This window comes from Centruroides sculpturatus, unplaced genomic scaffold (genome assembly GCF_000671375.1).
Source record: "Centruroides sculpturatus isolate CEXI.00-Female unplaced genomic scaffold, Cexi_2.0 scaffold1363, whole genome shotgun sequence".
NCBI lineage: Eukaryota > Metazoa > Arthropoda > Arachnida > Scorpiones > Buthidae > Centruroides > Centruroides sculpturatus.
This window is the reverse complement of record NW_019385541.1, coordinates 1-12,265: the sequence shown is the minus strand read 5'-3', so window position 1 is coordinate 12,265 and position 12,265 is coordinate 1. Positions and strand designations below refer to the sequence as shown.

The window sequence follows — 12,265 nt, the reverse complement described above, 5'->3', positions numbered from 1 at the left end:
ATTTCTGGAAGAAGCTCTACAAATCGTTGTAGGACTTTTCCTTTACTAAGCCATCAAAATTCAGAATGTAACATTAAAGTTCCATACTCATCAAGTTCATCAGTCAGTATTTTGAATAATCTGCTCAGAAGTGGTCTGGCTCGAATAGAATGTACAATTTTTAAAACAAATTTCATGACATGTTCATAACGCAACACTTTTGTACATAATACCTGTTGATGAATGATGCAGTGATAATGAAAAAAATTTGGAAACAGCACCATTCTATACACTCCTAGACCATTTGACCAATTGCTATGAAACTCTCTAGTTACATTCAAATACTTTAACCTTAGATCATGTCATACATCCCACCCCAAAATATTGATTACATTTCTATAAACCAATTAATTTTTATTTGAATCTGATTTTCTGAGTTACATGTAGTGCCATCTATTGGCAAAACAGTTAAAATAATTAACTAAATATAATTCTTACAAAAAAAAGGACATAATTTAAAAAAATATATGTTATATTCACTGAATTACTGTGACAATGATATCACACAAAATAAATGCACCATTACTGAGACAGGTAACACATAGCACTTGCCTACAAGGACTGTAGTGTTTTGCCCCCATTCATCAAACTTTTCACATTAGCAATAGAGTCATGCTGGTTATGTATCTAACTCCATTTCATAGAGAATTTTTGTATTGAAAATAATGTGCGGTACAAATCGGAAGTTCGTATATTGTTAATCTGGTCCTCTTTCTCTTGCAATTTCCATGTTTGGTCTCGACTTTCATCTATTTAACTTTGTTCTCGAGATTAAGGAAGGTCAGAGACGGATGGATGACTGGAATTTATAGCTTTACAGTTTTTGACAAGACTGTCTTTTTATAAAATCATTCTGCCTGCTGTGTTACCAGCTTAGAGGTATGAAGGAGTACATGTCAGGAGTTGCAATTTGTCACAGAGTATTAGGTTCCCAAATCATGTGTGCATAAAAAAAAACCAGATTTGTAGGTACTTGGGGGACCGAGAACAGAGTCAAAATAAAATACAAAATGGCGACTCTCTCTACAAACAGGCAAACCGAAGTCAGGTGGTGAGAGTACCACCTACAGTCGTTCTAGGAAGTGGACTCATTTTCTTTGTTAAATAAAATTTGTAATCTAATTTTGTAAATTTGGGAATGCTTCAAATATGACATTAAAACAGGGTTTTATGTCATTACAAGTAGTTTTTTTTAACATTATCTAGTATAGTAAAATCATGGGACTGATAAAACTTGACATTATATTAGGGTTGTCGTTACATCTGATGCCATTATAATTGGGTTAAACTGTATATTGTTTGTGCAAAATAAAAAAAAATAACTTTGGATGATACAATAGCCACGATTATTTTTTCAAAAACGGGAAATTTTTGTTACGCATTGACAAAAATTCAACCTGGGCTGACACATAACGGAGAGAAATTTTGAAATTGGATGGGTTAATTTCATTGAAAATGTATCATGGACAACCTTGTGGTCGTGGCTGGCAAAGTTTGAACGGTCGTGCCCAAAAGCAGTGATACCAAAGAAGATTGGAGAATGAGAATGAGACCTGCCTTGAGCGTCAAAGCAATTCCGCTTAGTAGTCGGTTTCTGAGACATAGTCTTGTCCCAAATGTGGTTTTTTCATTTTACTTGTTTCAAATTGCAGCCCATAAGTATACTCCAGTAACTGAGTGGATAAAACTACCGAACACAATTAGTTGATCATGGGTTTGCGCATGGCTAATGGACTGGTCAAGGGGAGTTTTCTGGGTTTTCTTCATGTTAGTAACACTTCAATTGGGGCCAACTTTACATAAATGTCTTTCTGGGACATATCCTCCATGGCAGATCACTCATATATTGCATTGCCATAACCAAATAAACCAAACTAATTCTGATGAGTGATTATTTATTGTGACATTGTCATAATGCCGGGATGCAACTTTTTTGTCACAATGTTCTTAATTCTTTTAGTGGTGGTGTTTTCCCTGTACATCACACTTTTCCTGTTAGCAATAAATTCGAGTCAGTCATATATCTAACTCTGTTCAGGGAAAAATTTTGAATAAAAGTAATGTTACTTCCATTCTAAACCAGAAGTTCATAAATAGTTAATCTGGGTCTCCTGCCCTAAGCTTTCCACATCTGATCTCAACTTTCATCAATCTAATTCCTTTCTTGAGATTAAGGAAGGACAGACAGTCAGAGGGAGGACAGTGGAAATTTATAATGGAACAGTGGGGAGGGAGGACAGTGGAAATTGTATAGGTCTACAATTTTTTCAAATTGCATCCCAATAATTTTTCCACAAATTCAATATTTATGAGAATATACTTTCCACATAGTTTATATAATCTGTTGCCAAAATTTTAAAATATTTATTATCAGATAAAAGCAATTATTCTAGCATTTTTACAAGATTTTTTTTATTTAAACAAGTGTTACGAAGTCTTTCAGACGTTAAGGTTAGCAACTTTAATCACATTGGGTCTTCACAACCAATCTAACATGGATCACTTTTCAAATATTAATAGTATATCAGTATTAATGACTAGTTGTTGATTATTCTTTCTTCTGGAAGGAGGTCAACTATTGGGTTGTTCGGAAAGTAAGTTTGTTTTTTTTTCCGTGAAAAAAAACACAATATTTTTATAATAAATAAATATTTTATTGAATTATATATCAACCATTTTGGTCAAATACCTGTTGTCATTGTTTCTGGTTGTAGGCATGATTTCACATTCATAAAAGTTTTGATCGTTGCTTACAAAAAACTGATCCAAGTGATTTTTGACATTGTCATTTCAAGTAAATGTCTTCCAGTCTATACAAATTTTTTTGACTGTAACAAGTTTCAGTGGGCTCGATCTGGCGAATATGGTTGGTGCGATAGCACGTCCCATCTATGTTATAACAGTTTCTGACGAGTTACCAAACTTGTGTGAAATTTGGCATTATTGTGGTAAAACACTACACCTGTTTTGTTGATCAAGTCTGCTGCCTTTTCTGTTTGATGATATTACTCAATTTTTTACTCGATGGCAGTACACTTTCGAATCAATTGTTAAATTGTCTGGTAAAAGCTCCAAAAAAAAATTTCCTTAAAATTCCACCAAAGAGAGCATCTCTCTTTGGTGGGATTTTAAGGAAATTTTTTTTTGAAACATGTGGAACCCATATATTAAGCTTTGAAACGAAACCAATTTGTTTCAAGTAATCATAAATGGTTCAATTTGACAAATTTAATCTCTTAGTGATTTCACATGTTGTTATTCAGCAGTTTGCTTCAATCAGTATCTTTATTTTGTTTTCGTTGGCATCAACTGGCCATCCAGAACGTGGTGCATCTTCAATATTGAAATTGCCAGAATGAAATTTTGTAAATCAGTTTTGACACTGTCTTTCTCTCGACACATCTTCTCCATACACGTCACATAATTTTTTTCTTGCTTGAACAGGATTCTTACCTTTTCGGTAACAAAAGAGCTGAAAATGCTGCTTTCAATCTTCCATATTTGATGGGACACAAAAAATAAATAATTGCACAAAATCAAACAAAATTTTTTACAAATAAGCCTTAAAATGCTAGCTGTCAAAATATATGATGATAATACGGTTTATAAAGAAAATGGTGGGAAAAATACGACTAATTCTTGTAATGGAAAAAAAAACAAACTTACTTTCCGACCAACTTATTACTTTTAGTCGAATTAACTTTGACTCCCTTTTGCAACAGCAACAGTTCCTTCTTTCTATTGGACCAGCAGTAAGGAGGCATTTGAATAGGAAAACTACATAATACGAGGTTACCAGTGAGCACAAAATATGTTTTGAGGGTACTGAGTTTAAATATTCGGTCCCATTTTTTTCTGAAATTTGATTGGTTGGCAGATTACTGTTTGATATTTGACTGTGAATGGTACAGTTTCTTAGAGTTAACATTAGAAAATATTATATCTGAAAAATTCAAAATATATTTTTAATTCCTGTGTACTTGACAATTGGATTTGTGTAATTTTGTACCATTCGAATATTGTGATAAATGTGACATTGGTAGTAGGCTGAAATAACCAAACTCTTTATATGATTTTGGTTTTAATGTTTGTTATATTATAGTATTTGATTTATATAACTACAAAGGTTATCTTAGGTAAGGGCTTATTTCACCAAGTGACCAATCTAATATTTTTAAAAATTCTTTATTCCTCTACTAACCTTTCTATTATAGTATTTGATTTATATTTACAAAGATTATCTTATGTAACAGTTTATCACACTGAGTGACCAATCTAACACATTTTAAAAATTCTTTAAATTTTATATAGAAGTATGAAATAACCTTAATGTTTGTTTTTATTTTTTGCCTGTGCAACACTGGGTTTACCTGCTAGTTTTTTGTATATAGCAGAGATGTTTTTTAAAATTTTAATAAATTTGTCTTTGTGATTTATTATATTTAAAAAAGTATTAAATGTAAATTTGGGATTATCAATTGCTTAACAAATGATCTACTTGCTTAGGATTCCAGTAGGATATGGATTTTTGGAGTTTGGAGATGATCAGACTGCTCAAAAAGTTTTACATAGATGTAATGGAAAAGTTATACCTAATGCCTCACCAGTGAGTAATATTTACTAAGATTTTTGTTTAATATGTTAAATTAACATAGTGCATAGTATACTGACTAGTCACTAATTATACCACCATAAAAAAGTAATAATAGTAATCTATCAGAGAACAGCAAGACAACACATAAAAATATTTGCCATTTGCTTCAATATGAATATGTTGGAGCAAAAGCACACTTGTTACACCCCTGTATCAAAGAACGTGATAATGTCTCACTGCAAAAGGGATCAAGCACTGACACTTTTGAAAAGTGACATTCAGGATGCCTGCATCTTACATCCAACTGGGAACAGAACCATTTTTAAACATCTGAAGAAGTTAGTAATCTACAAAGCCAATAGGAAGGAGTTGCCTTAAACTATAAAACACCTATACCACTTCGGATGCCTAGTAGTCCTTTTTTAAAACAAATTTTAAAAAAACTGTATGATATGCTTATGGCATCCTTGGAATACAATCTAATTGGTTGCAATCATAAATGCCATCTGTTTAGAATCTAAAGATTCCTGTTTATGTTCTATGCTTAAATATAATGTATATCTGATGATGACCACTGTAAATGGTCGAAAACCTTTGTTTGTTATTTAAATATTCTAGTTTGCTGAATTTTTTTGGTTTTTTGATATTTTTATCCGGTTTCAAAAGAACTGTAGTGGTTTTAAGCAAGATATATAACAACATTCTGATTATTTACTTTAACCTAAATATATCCAAAAAACCTTAAATCCAGTAAAAATAGAATGTTTATTAAATGAGCAAACATTTTCAACCATGTAGAACGGCCATCTTTAGGTTCTACAAAGGTATTAATGAATAGAACAGGAAGCATATTTAAAATTAAAAACTTTCAAAAGTTACACATTTACATAGTGATTTGCATTCGCAGGAGTATAAAATGTATTAAATAAAATACAGAAAATAGAAATAAATAATTAACAAGAAAAATATTAAATATAAAATAAAATAATAAATAAATACAGCAAAATATACAGATACCATGAATAAAAAACAAAAATATAACAAAATGGTAATTCCAACACCTCGTCTGGTACCTGTTACCAGTGCGTTCTGTGAAAAATATCAGTAACATTTTCGAACTGATAAATAGTTCTTCTTTGGTAACAGGTACCAGACAAAGTGTTGAGTTACATCCCTGGTGTTGATGTGTTGTGGATGTTGATATTTTAAACAAAATGGTAATAAACAAACCCAATAAAACTTCAAAGAATGATCTCCAAGCATGTGACATGACTGCAGAATCTTTAAAATTAATTGTGGTCCCTTTCTTACTAGCTTAATAAATTTCTAGAGCTTTCGAATACTTGAGTTGTGTCATAGCCAAAGTATGATGTAGTAGGCTTACTCTATTGAATGAAACAGCTACATCACTGTCATAAACAAAGGCTGCCAAGGCAGTTGTACAGATGTGCTTCCTAATGGTGTCTTGATGTTTCTTGATTCTAGTGCTCAAAGATCTCTACATTACTCCAATTTACTCATATCTATGATCCACTTTGTTACCTTGTAAGGTAATTGAGTAGACCTCAGGTAGTGTCCTCTCATCAGTGCAATCCTTATCATTTCTGAGTAATAAAAAGTAATAGGGCTTCTTCTTTGTGATTCCGAAGTTGAAGAGTTATACTATTTCCTTGAAAATATGGCATAAAGCTTTGTTGTAGGTGACAGTTCTAAATGACCTACTATCATTACATCTGGAATTAATCTAATTGTGATACCAATGTATGATGGTCTTAATGAACTTCAGTTAGTAACCATGGGCCACAGCTATATGGAAAATATGATGTAGTTCCCATTCCTTGAGTTGAGAGTTGGAACAATAGTATATGCTCTTTTAACCTAAACCTTGAATGCCACTAGCTTATCAGAAAATGGATCGTGTAAAGATGGAAGAATGAATAATGGCTTATAAAAACTTTTGTGGAAAACATTGGTAGAGAGAGAGAGACATTACGTATAGTGATAAGTAGAGCCGAAAAGTTTTTGCGCCTAAAATTGCCAATTGTTTGTCTTAAATTTGCCAAAAAAATCACCAGTTATTTATTTCAAAAACGAGTTAAAACGAATTACACTTAGATATTTCAAATAATCCTCGCTTAAACTTTTATTACTCAGAAATGATAAGGATTGCACTGATGAGAGGACACTACCTGAGGTCTACTCAATTACCTTACAAGATAACAGAGTGGATCATAGATACGAGTACATTAGAGAAATATAGAGATCTTGGAGTACTAGAATCAAGAAACATCAAGACACCATTAGGAAGCACCTAGCAATCGCTCAATATCGATGAATATAATGAGAACAAATGTTCAATGGCGACTGCAACTAAAGGAGCATATTTGCTATTAACTTTATCACTTAAATTCATATCAAAAGACATAAATTTGATAAGATCAGGATTGCTTGACAAAACTTTATCCAATTTTTGAGACAATATAAGATAACCAGAAACAATTTCTTTTGCATTTCCAATTAGTTTGGCTTATTTAGTTACAGTGAGTTTGTTCTTTCAGTGATATAATATTTCATAAAGCTATTCAAATTTTCAACCTCTGTGGTCCATAAAACAAAGACAAGTATAAATAACAAAATGAATTTATTACCAAAAGTTAGGTACAAATATCGTTACTTTTCAATATGACAAATGCCTCAATCTTTATGGTGATTATATCTGTGGATGAGCTTTTCCATTCCCTCTTCATAGAATGTTGCTGCCAGTGAATTGAGATGGCCTTAACTATGTTGTTTTGAAGATCATCATTAGTCTCAAACCTCTGCCTTTCTAGCCATGTTTTTACTTCAGGAAAGAGGTGGAAGTCTTCATCACCTTTAACACGTTAACTACCTGTTGTAATATGATATTTTGCGTGGGGGGGCCAAAAAATGAAAATTTGATATCTAATAATTGATTATAACGTAAATAAAAGGGTCGATGTACAACAGTCAGGAGAGCGATGGTAAGAAAAGTATATATAAACAAAGACCGTAGTCGTATGACCTTGAACGTGAGACTGCTTTCTCCCAGGCAATAAATTTTACAACTCCACTGTAATTAGATGTCCTTCCCTACTTAAAAGTATTTACATCTGTGTGTTAAAGTATTTCACACTTTGTTTCCACTGCAAATGATGTTTTTTTCTGTAAATATATATTAAAATGTACTTATATACTTTGATTTTTTTTTTGTAATATTATTTACTTTATATGCGATAAAAGAGGATAATTAAACTAATTTTTGATATTTTAAATTATTTACTATTAAAATAAACCACTATCAGATATAAAATAGAGTTTTATTTTAAAAAAAAAACTACGACCGCCGACCTTGTACTGCGTCATGACGCTACACGACGCGCCGGCGGTCGTAGCTAGGACCGGTTTGTCATACAACTGCCGGCGTTCAAAGCCAACTAAATAGATATCCACGAGAAGCCAGCACTAAGCATGCAGAAAACGTCATACGAGGCCAGGAAAATTTAACCTTGAGTAAAACTACATTGTTTATGACTATGGGCTGTCATATGGTGCTGTACGGGAATTTCCATTACGACGGCACACGCGTCATATGGCAGCCAACATGTTAAACATCCAGCATATAGTCCCGATTTAGCACTGAGCAACTTCCACCACTTTCCTGAATAGAAAAAGTGGCTAGGAAGTTTGAGACTAATGACGATCTTCAAAACAACATTGTTAAGGCCATCTGAAGTCACTGGCAGTAACATTTTATGAAGAGGGGATGGAAAAACTCGTCCACAGATATGACAAATGCCTGAATCTTCATGGTGATTATGTCAAAAAGTAACCATGTTTGTACCTAACTTTTGGTAATAAATTCATTTTGTTATTTACATTTGTCTTTGTTTTATGGACCATTGCATTGGAGCTTAAAAAAAAGCCTACGTATATTATATCTATGACAAGCCTCTTTTAGGAAATTTAAATAAGCCTTTTTTTTTAAATTGTATATATTACATTGTTTATATATTTATTAAACAGCCAAAAAGGTTTAAGTTGAATCATGCCAGTTATGGGAAAGAACACCTTAATCAGTAAGTTTATAATTCAGTAAATTTTCATTCATCTACTTTAATCATTTAAAAAATTTTATAAATATTTGAAGGAAAGAGCATTCCTTATTTGTTGGTGATTTAACTGCAGAAGTTGATGATCTTGCGTTGTATACTGCATTTTCATCTAAATATCCATCTGTTAAAACAGCAAAAGGTAAGAATGAGTTAAATTTAATAACTTTCAATTTTTAAATTGTGTATATTTCAGTAGATAAGAAAACACTTGAATTATCCAAAAACACTTCAAAAGCAGGGAATTGACTTACAGAACACATACAAAAGAATCTTAAAATTCTACACAAAATACCAATATGAGTTCTATGACCGACTTCAGAAAAGTTTTAGGACATTAAAATAGCTGCTTTAGTGTTTACAAATTTTTATTTTTATCATAAATTAAAATTATAAAAATAATAGCCATCAAAATCATATTTAATTGTCAATTATAAATAATTGTATACTGAATTTAATAATCTTCTAAAGTGACAATTCTCTACTACGATGTGTAAAAACACAAGTGAAAACTATTCTGAGAATGAGTGTATATTGATTGCATTGTCATTTACATATACAAGTACAGCACTGCCAACAGCCACAGATGAAAGAAAGTGTATATAAGTCTTGAGATGACTACATGTCTCAATCATTTACAGACCACACCTTATACTGACTACTTGCTAATAGTACATATTTACATCTATGCATTCTGCAACTCGCTATATTATTAATTTGTACACCACCATATTGAGTATTGCTTTCTACTGGTTAAAACTTTATCATAAATGGTTTAAATAGTTGAGATCATCTTATGAAAAAGATATGAACCAAACCCATAAAATTTAGACTGAATTTTGTTTTTGTAGTATCTAAAATTTGTGTTATCTACCAAAATATATCATAACTAGCAGATATACTTGGTGCTGCCTGGGCAAAAAAGTAAGAACAACAAACATTAAAATGAAATACATATTAAGAACACCTAACTCAATAACTGAAAAACCACCAAAATTGTCACACACTTATAAAGTAGATGTTTTCATCATTTTTAGGACATCGTCAGGCTGGTGTTCTAATACGAAATTGCATGACTTTTGAATGGTTTGTAACTTCTACATTGCTGCCGCTGATAGGTGGACATATTGTATATATAATCTTGTGGGGATTACAAGATTTATGTTGGATGGATATATATTTTCCATGGATTTGGGATTTGTTATCTTCCTTATAGTTGATAGTTTGTTTTCTGAAGGCTGCCTTGAAAATTTCCATCAACTCAAGATATCTGAGTCATGTTCTATTTGCTGTTCTGTGTAAAATTTTGTGTGGTCAAAGTGGACTTTCATATGCAGATCTCTGGCACCTGCAGATAGGACGGTGGATATGAGATCTAGATATGTCTGCTCAATGTTCCTTTACACAGGTGGTGATATGCCAAAATGTGACTTTGTATTCACTGACCTATCAGCATATGTTGGCGATCTGGACATGGAAGTCCATTTTGACCACACAAAATTCTACACAGAACAGTGGATAGAACATGGCTCAGATATCTTGAGTTGACGGAAATTTTTACAAGGCAGCCTTAAGAAAACAAATTATTAACTATAAGGAAGATAATACAATCCCAAATCCATGGAAAATATATATTCATTCAGCATAAATCTTGCAAGCCCACAAGATTATATATACAATATGTCCACCTATCAGTGGCAGAAACGTAGAAGTTACAAACCATTCAAAAGTCATGCAATTTTGTATTAGAACACCAACCCAATGATGTCCTTTTTAAAAATGGATGAAAAATGTTTGCTTTTTTTAAGTGAATATTTGCTAGTTTTTGGTTATTGAGTTAGATGTTCTTAATATATTAAGCAGTGTTAAGATCTTTAGATGTGTTTAGATTTCTAATTGGGTAATTCTCATTTAATTCATTACAACAAGACACAAGTTGCGTGGTTATAACTGTCCAGACTGGACTCTGGTCATGTCCTGCTTGTTCAACTGACCCCGAAACAAAGACATCCCCAAATCTCACGACCATTCATAGGTGTAACCTGTTCAGACCCCTAGTGGATAGGTTTTCATATGCCCAAAAACAACTGTCCCAACAACTAGCATTTAGCAGTTGTCCACTGAAATCCATATTTATTAAGAGTTTTGTTATTTTAGCTTACCATTATCATGTTTAACATGAAGTATTATATAATTTATAATAAGAAAAAAGAAAATTAACAAAACATAATAAAAATGACAAAAATCTACTTTGAAGAAGAGGAAAAATAAATAGATCTTATTTAAATTTATGTAACAAAAATAAAAACAAATGATCAATTATATTTCGAGGTAAACAGACTAAAGATTCATGCTCTGCATACTGGAAAATTCCTGAGTATAAGTTTTGTGCTTGCTAAAAATGTGATTCTTAGATGGTTTGCAATGGTGCAATTTATTGGTCAGGTAAATAGAAATTGATTTTTACTTTCCTGGCTGTTATATATAACAGAGCGAAGTATGGCGATCGGCCAAAAAATGATCCCCCAAGATTTTTACATTTTTGGACTTAGGACATCTTATAGTAGGGTTGGACTTGGTAACGATTTTACTTGTTATTAGCATTGACAATTTGCTTATAAAACTCATTCCTACCCTCAAAATTAAGGTTTTTGCCATTTTATGATATTTAAAAAAATAAAAAGTTTTTAATGATATACAATAACAGTGCTGCTGAATTTTTTTAAAATGTTGCCAGGAAAGTTGAGCAACTCATCTATTTTAGTTTATTTTCAACAGAAAATAGTCATTGACTTCTGCCTGCATAAGAAGATAATTCAAGACAACAAATTTTTTGTAATGTTAACTCTAACATACCATTCACAGTTGAATATTAACCCTTTGCCACCTCCATCTTGTTTATGTTAATTTTGTAAACTGTCCGAAAGCAATATAGGTCAGTCAGGCGATATTATTTTAAAAATTCACCAAAAATCAGATTATCATTATATTCACATGAAAAAAATTATGTACATTTATTAACATCTTTAGTTTTAAATACAATATTTTTCAATACATTTTATTAAAAAAATTTACAAGAAAAAAAATAATATATATCAGAACTTACATTTAAACTTGATAATTCATAACTTTTTGTCAAAATTAACATTGTTTAGTTACCTAGTTTTTTGCTGGTAGTGAGCCAGAAAGACTTAAATATTGTTCTGTACAACTCTATATAAGATTTATTCATGTATGTTTATTCGTTGTGAAATTATTGCACATTATGTCAAACATTTGTTTCAAATCAAAACTTTATTATGCTATCAACTAATATAATGAACTGGTATACTTTATTCACTTCATTTCTGACAAGAATATAAATTTTTGTAATAAACATATGATTTAACAGTAGTAATACATATAACATTTGCTGATATTTTAGATAAAAATAAAAAATATATAAAATGTCAAAACTGAAGGTCACAACTTGAATATTTATAACACGTTGACTTAATATAGG

General features: G+C 31.5%; 1 protein-coding gene across 1 annotated transcript in view; it reads left to right on the top strand.

Moving 5' to 3' along the window:
• Window positions 1-8,958, top strand: part of LOC111639951 (tRNA selenocysteine 1-associated protein 1-like) — a 40,062-nt gene extending 31,104 nt beyond the window's left edge. The window contains exons 3-5 of the mRNA XM_023385917.1: window positions 4,546-4,645; window positions 8,678-8,730; window positions 8,802-8,958. Of these exons, the coding sequence (XP_023241685.1) occupies window positions 4,546-4,645; window positions 8,678-8,730; window positions 8,802-8,943 (295 nt within the window). The 3' untranslated portion in view covers window positions 8,944-8,958. The remainder of the gene's footprint in view (window positions 1-4,545; window positions 4,646-8,677; window positions 8,731-8,801) is intronic.
• Window positions 8,959-12,265: the final 3,307 nt, after the last annotated feature.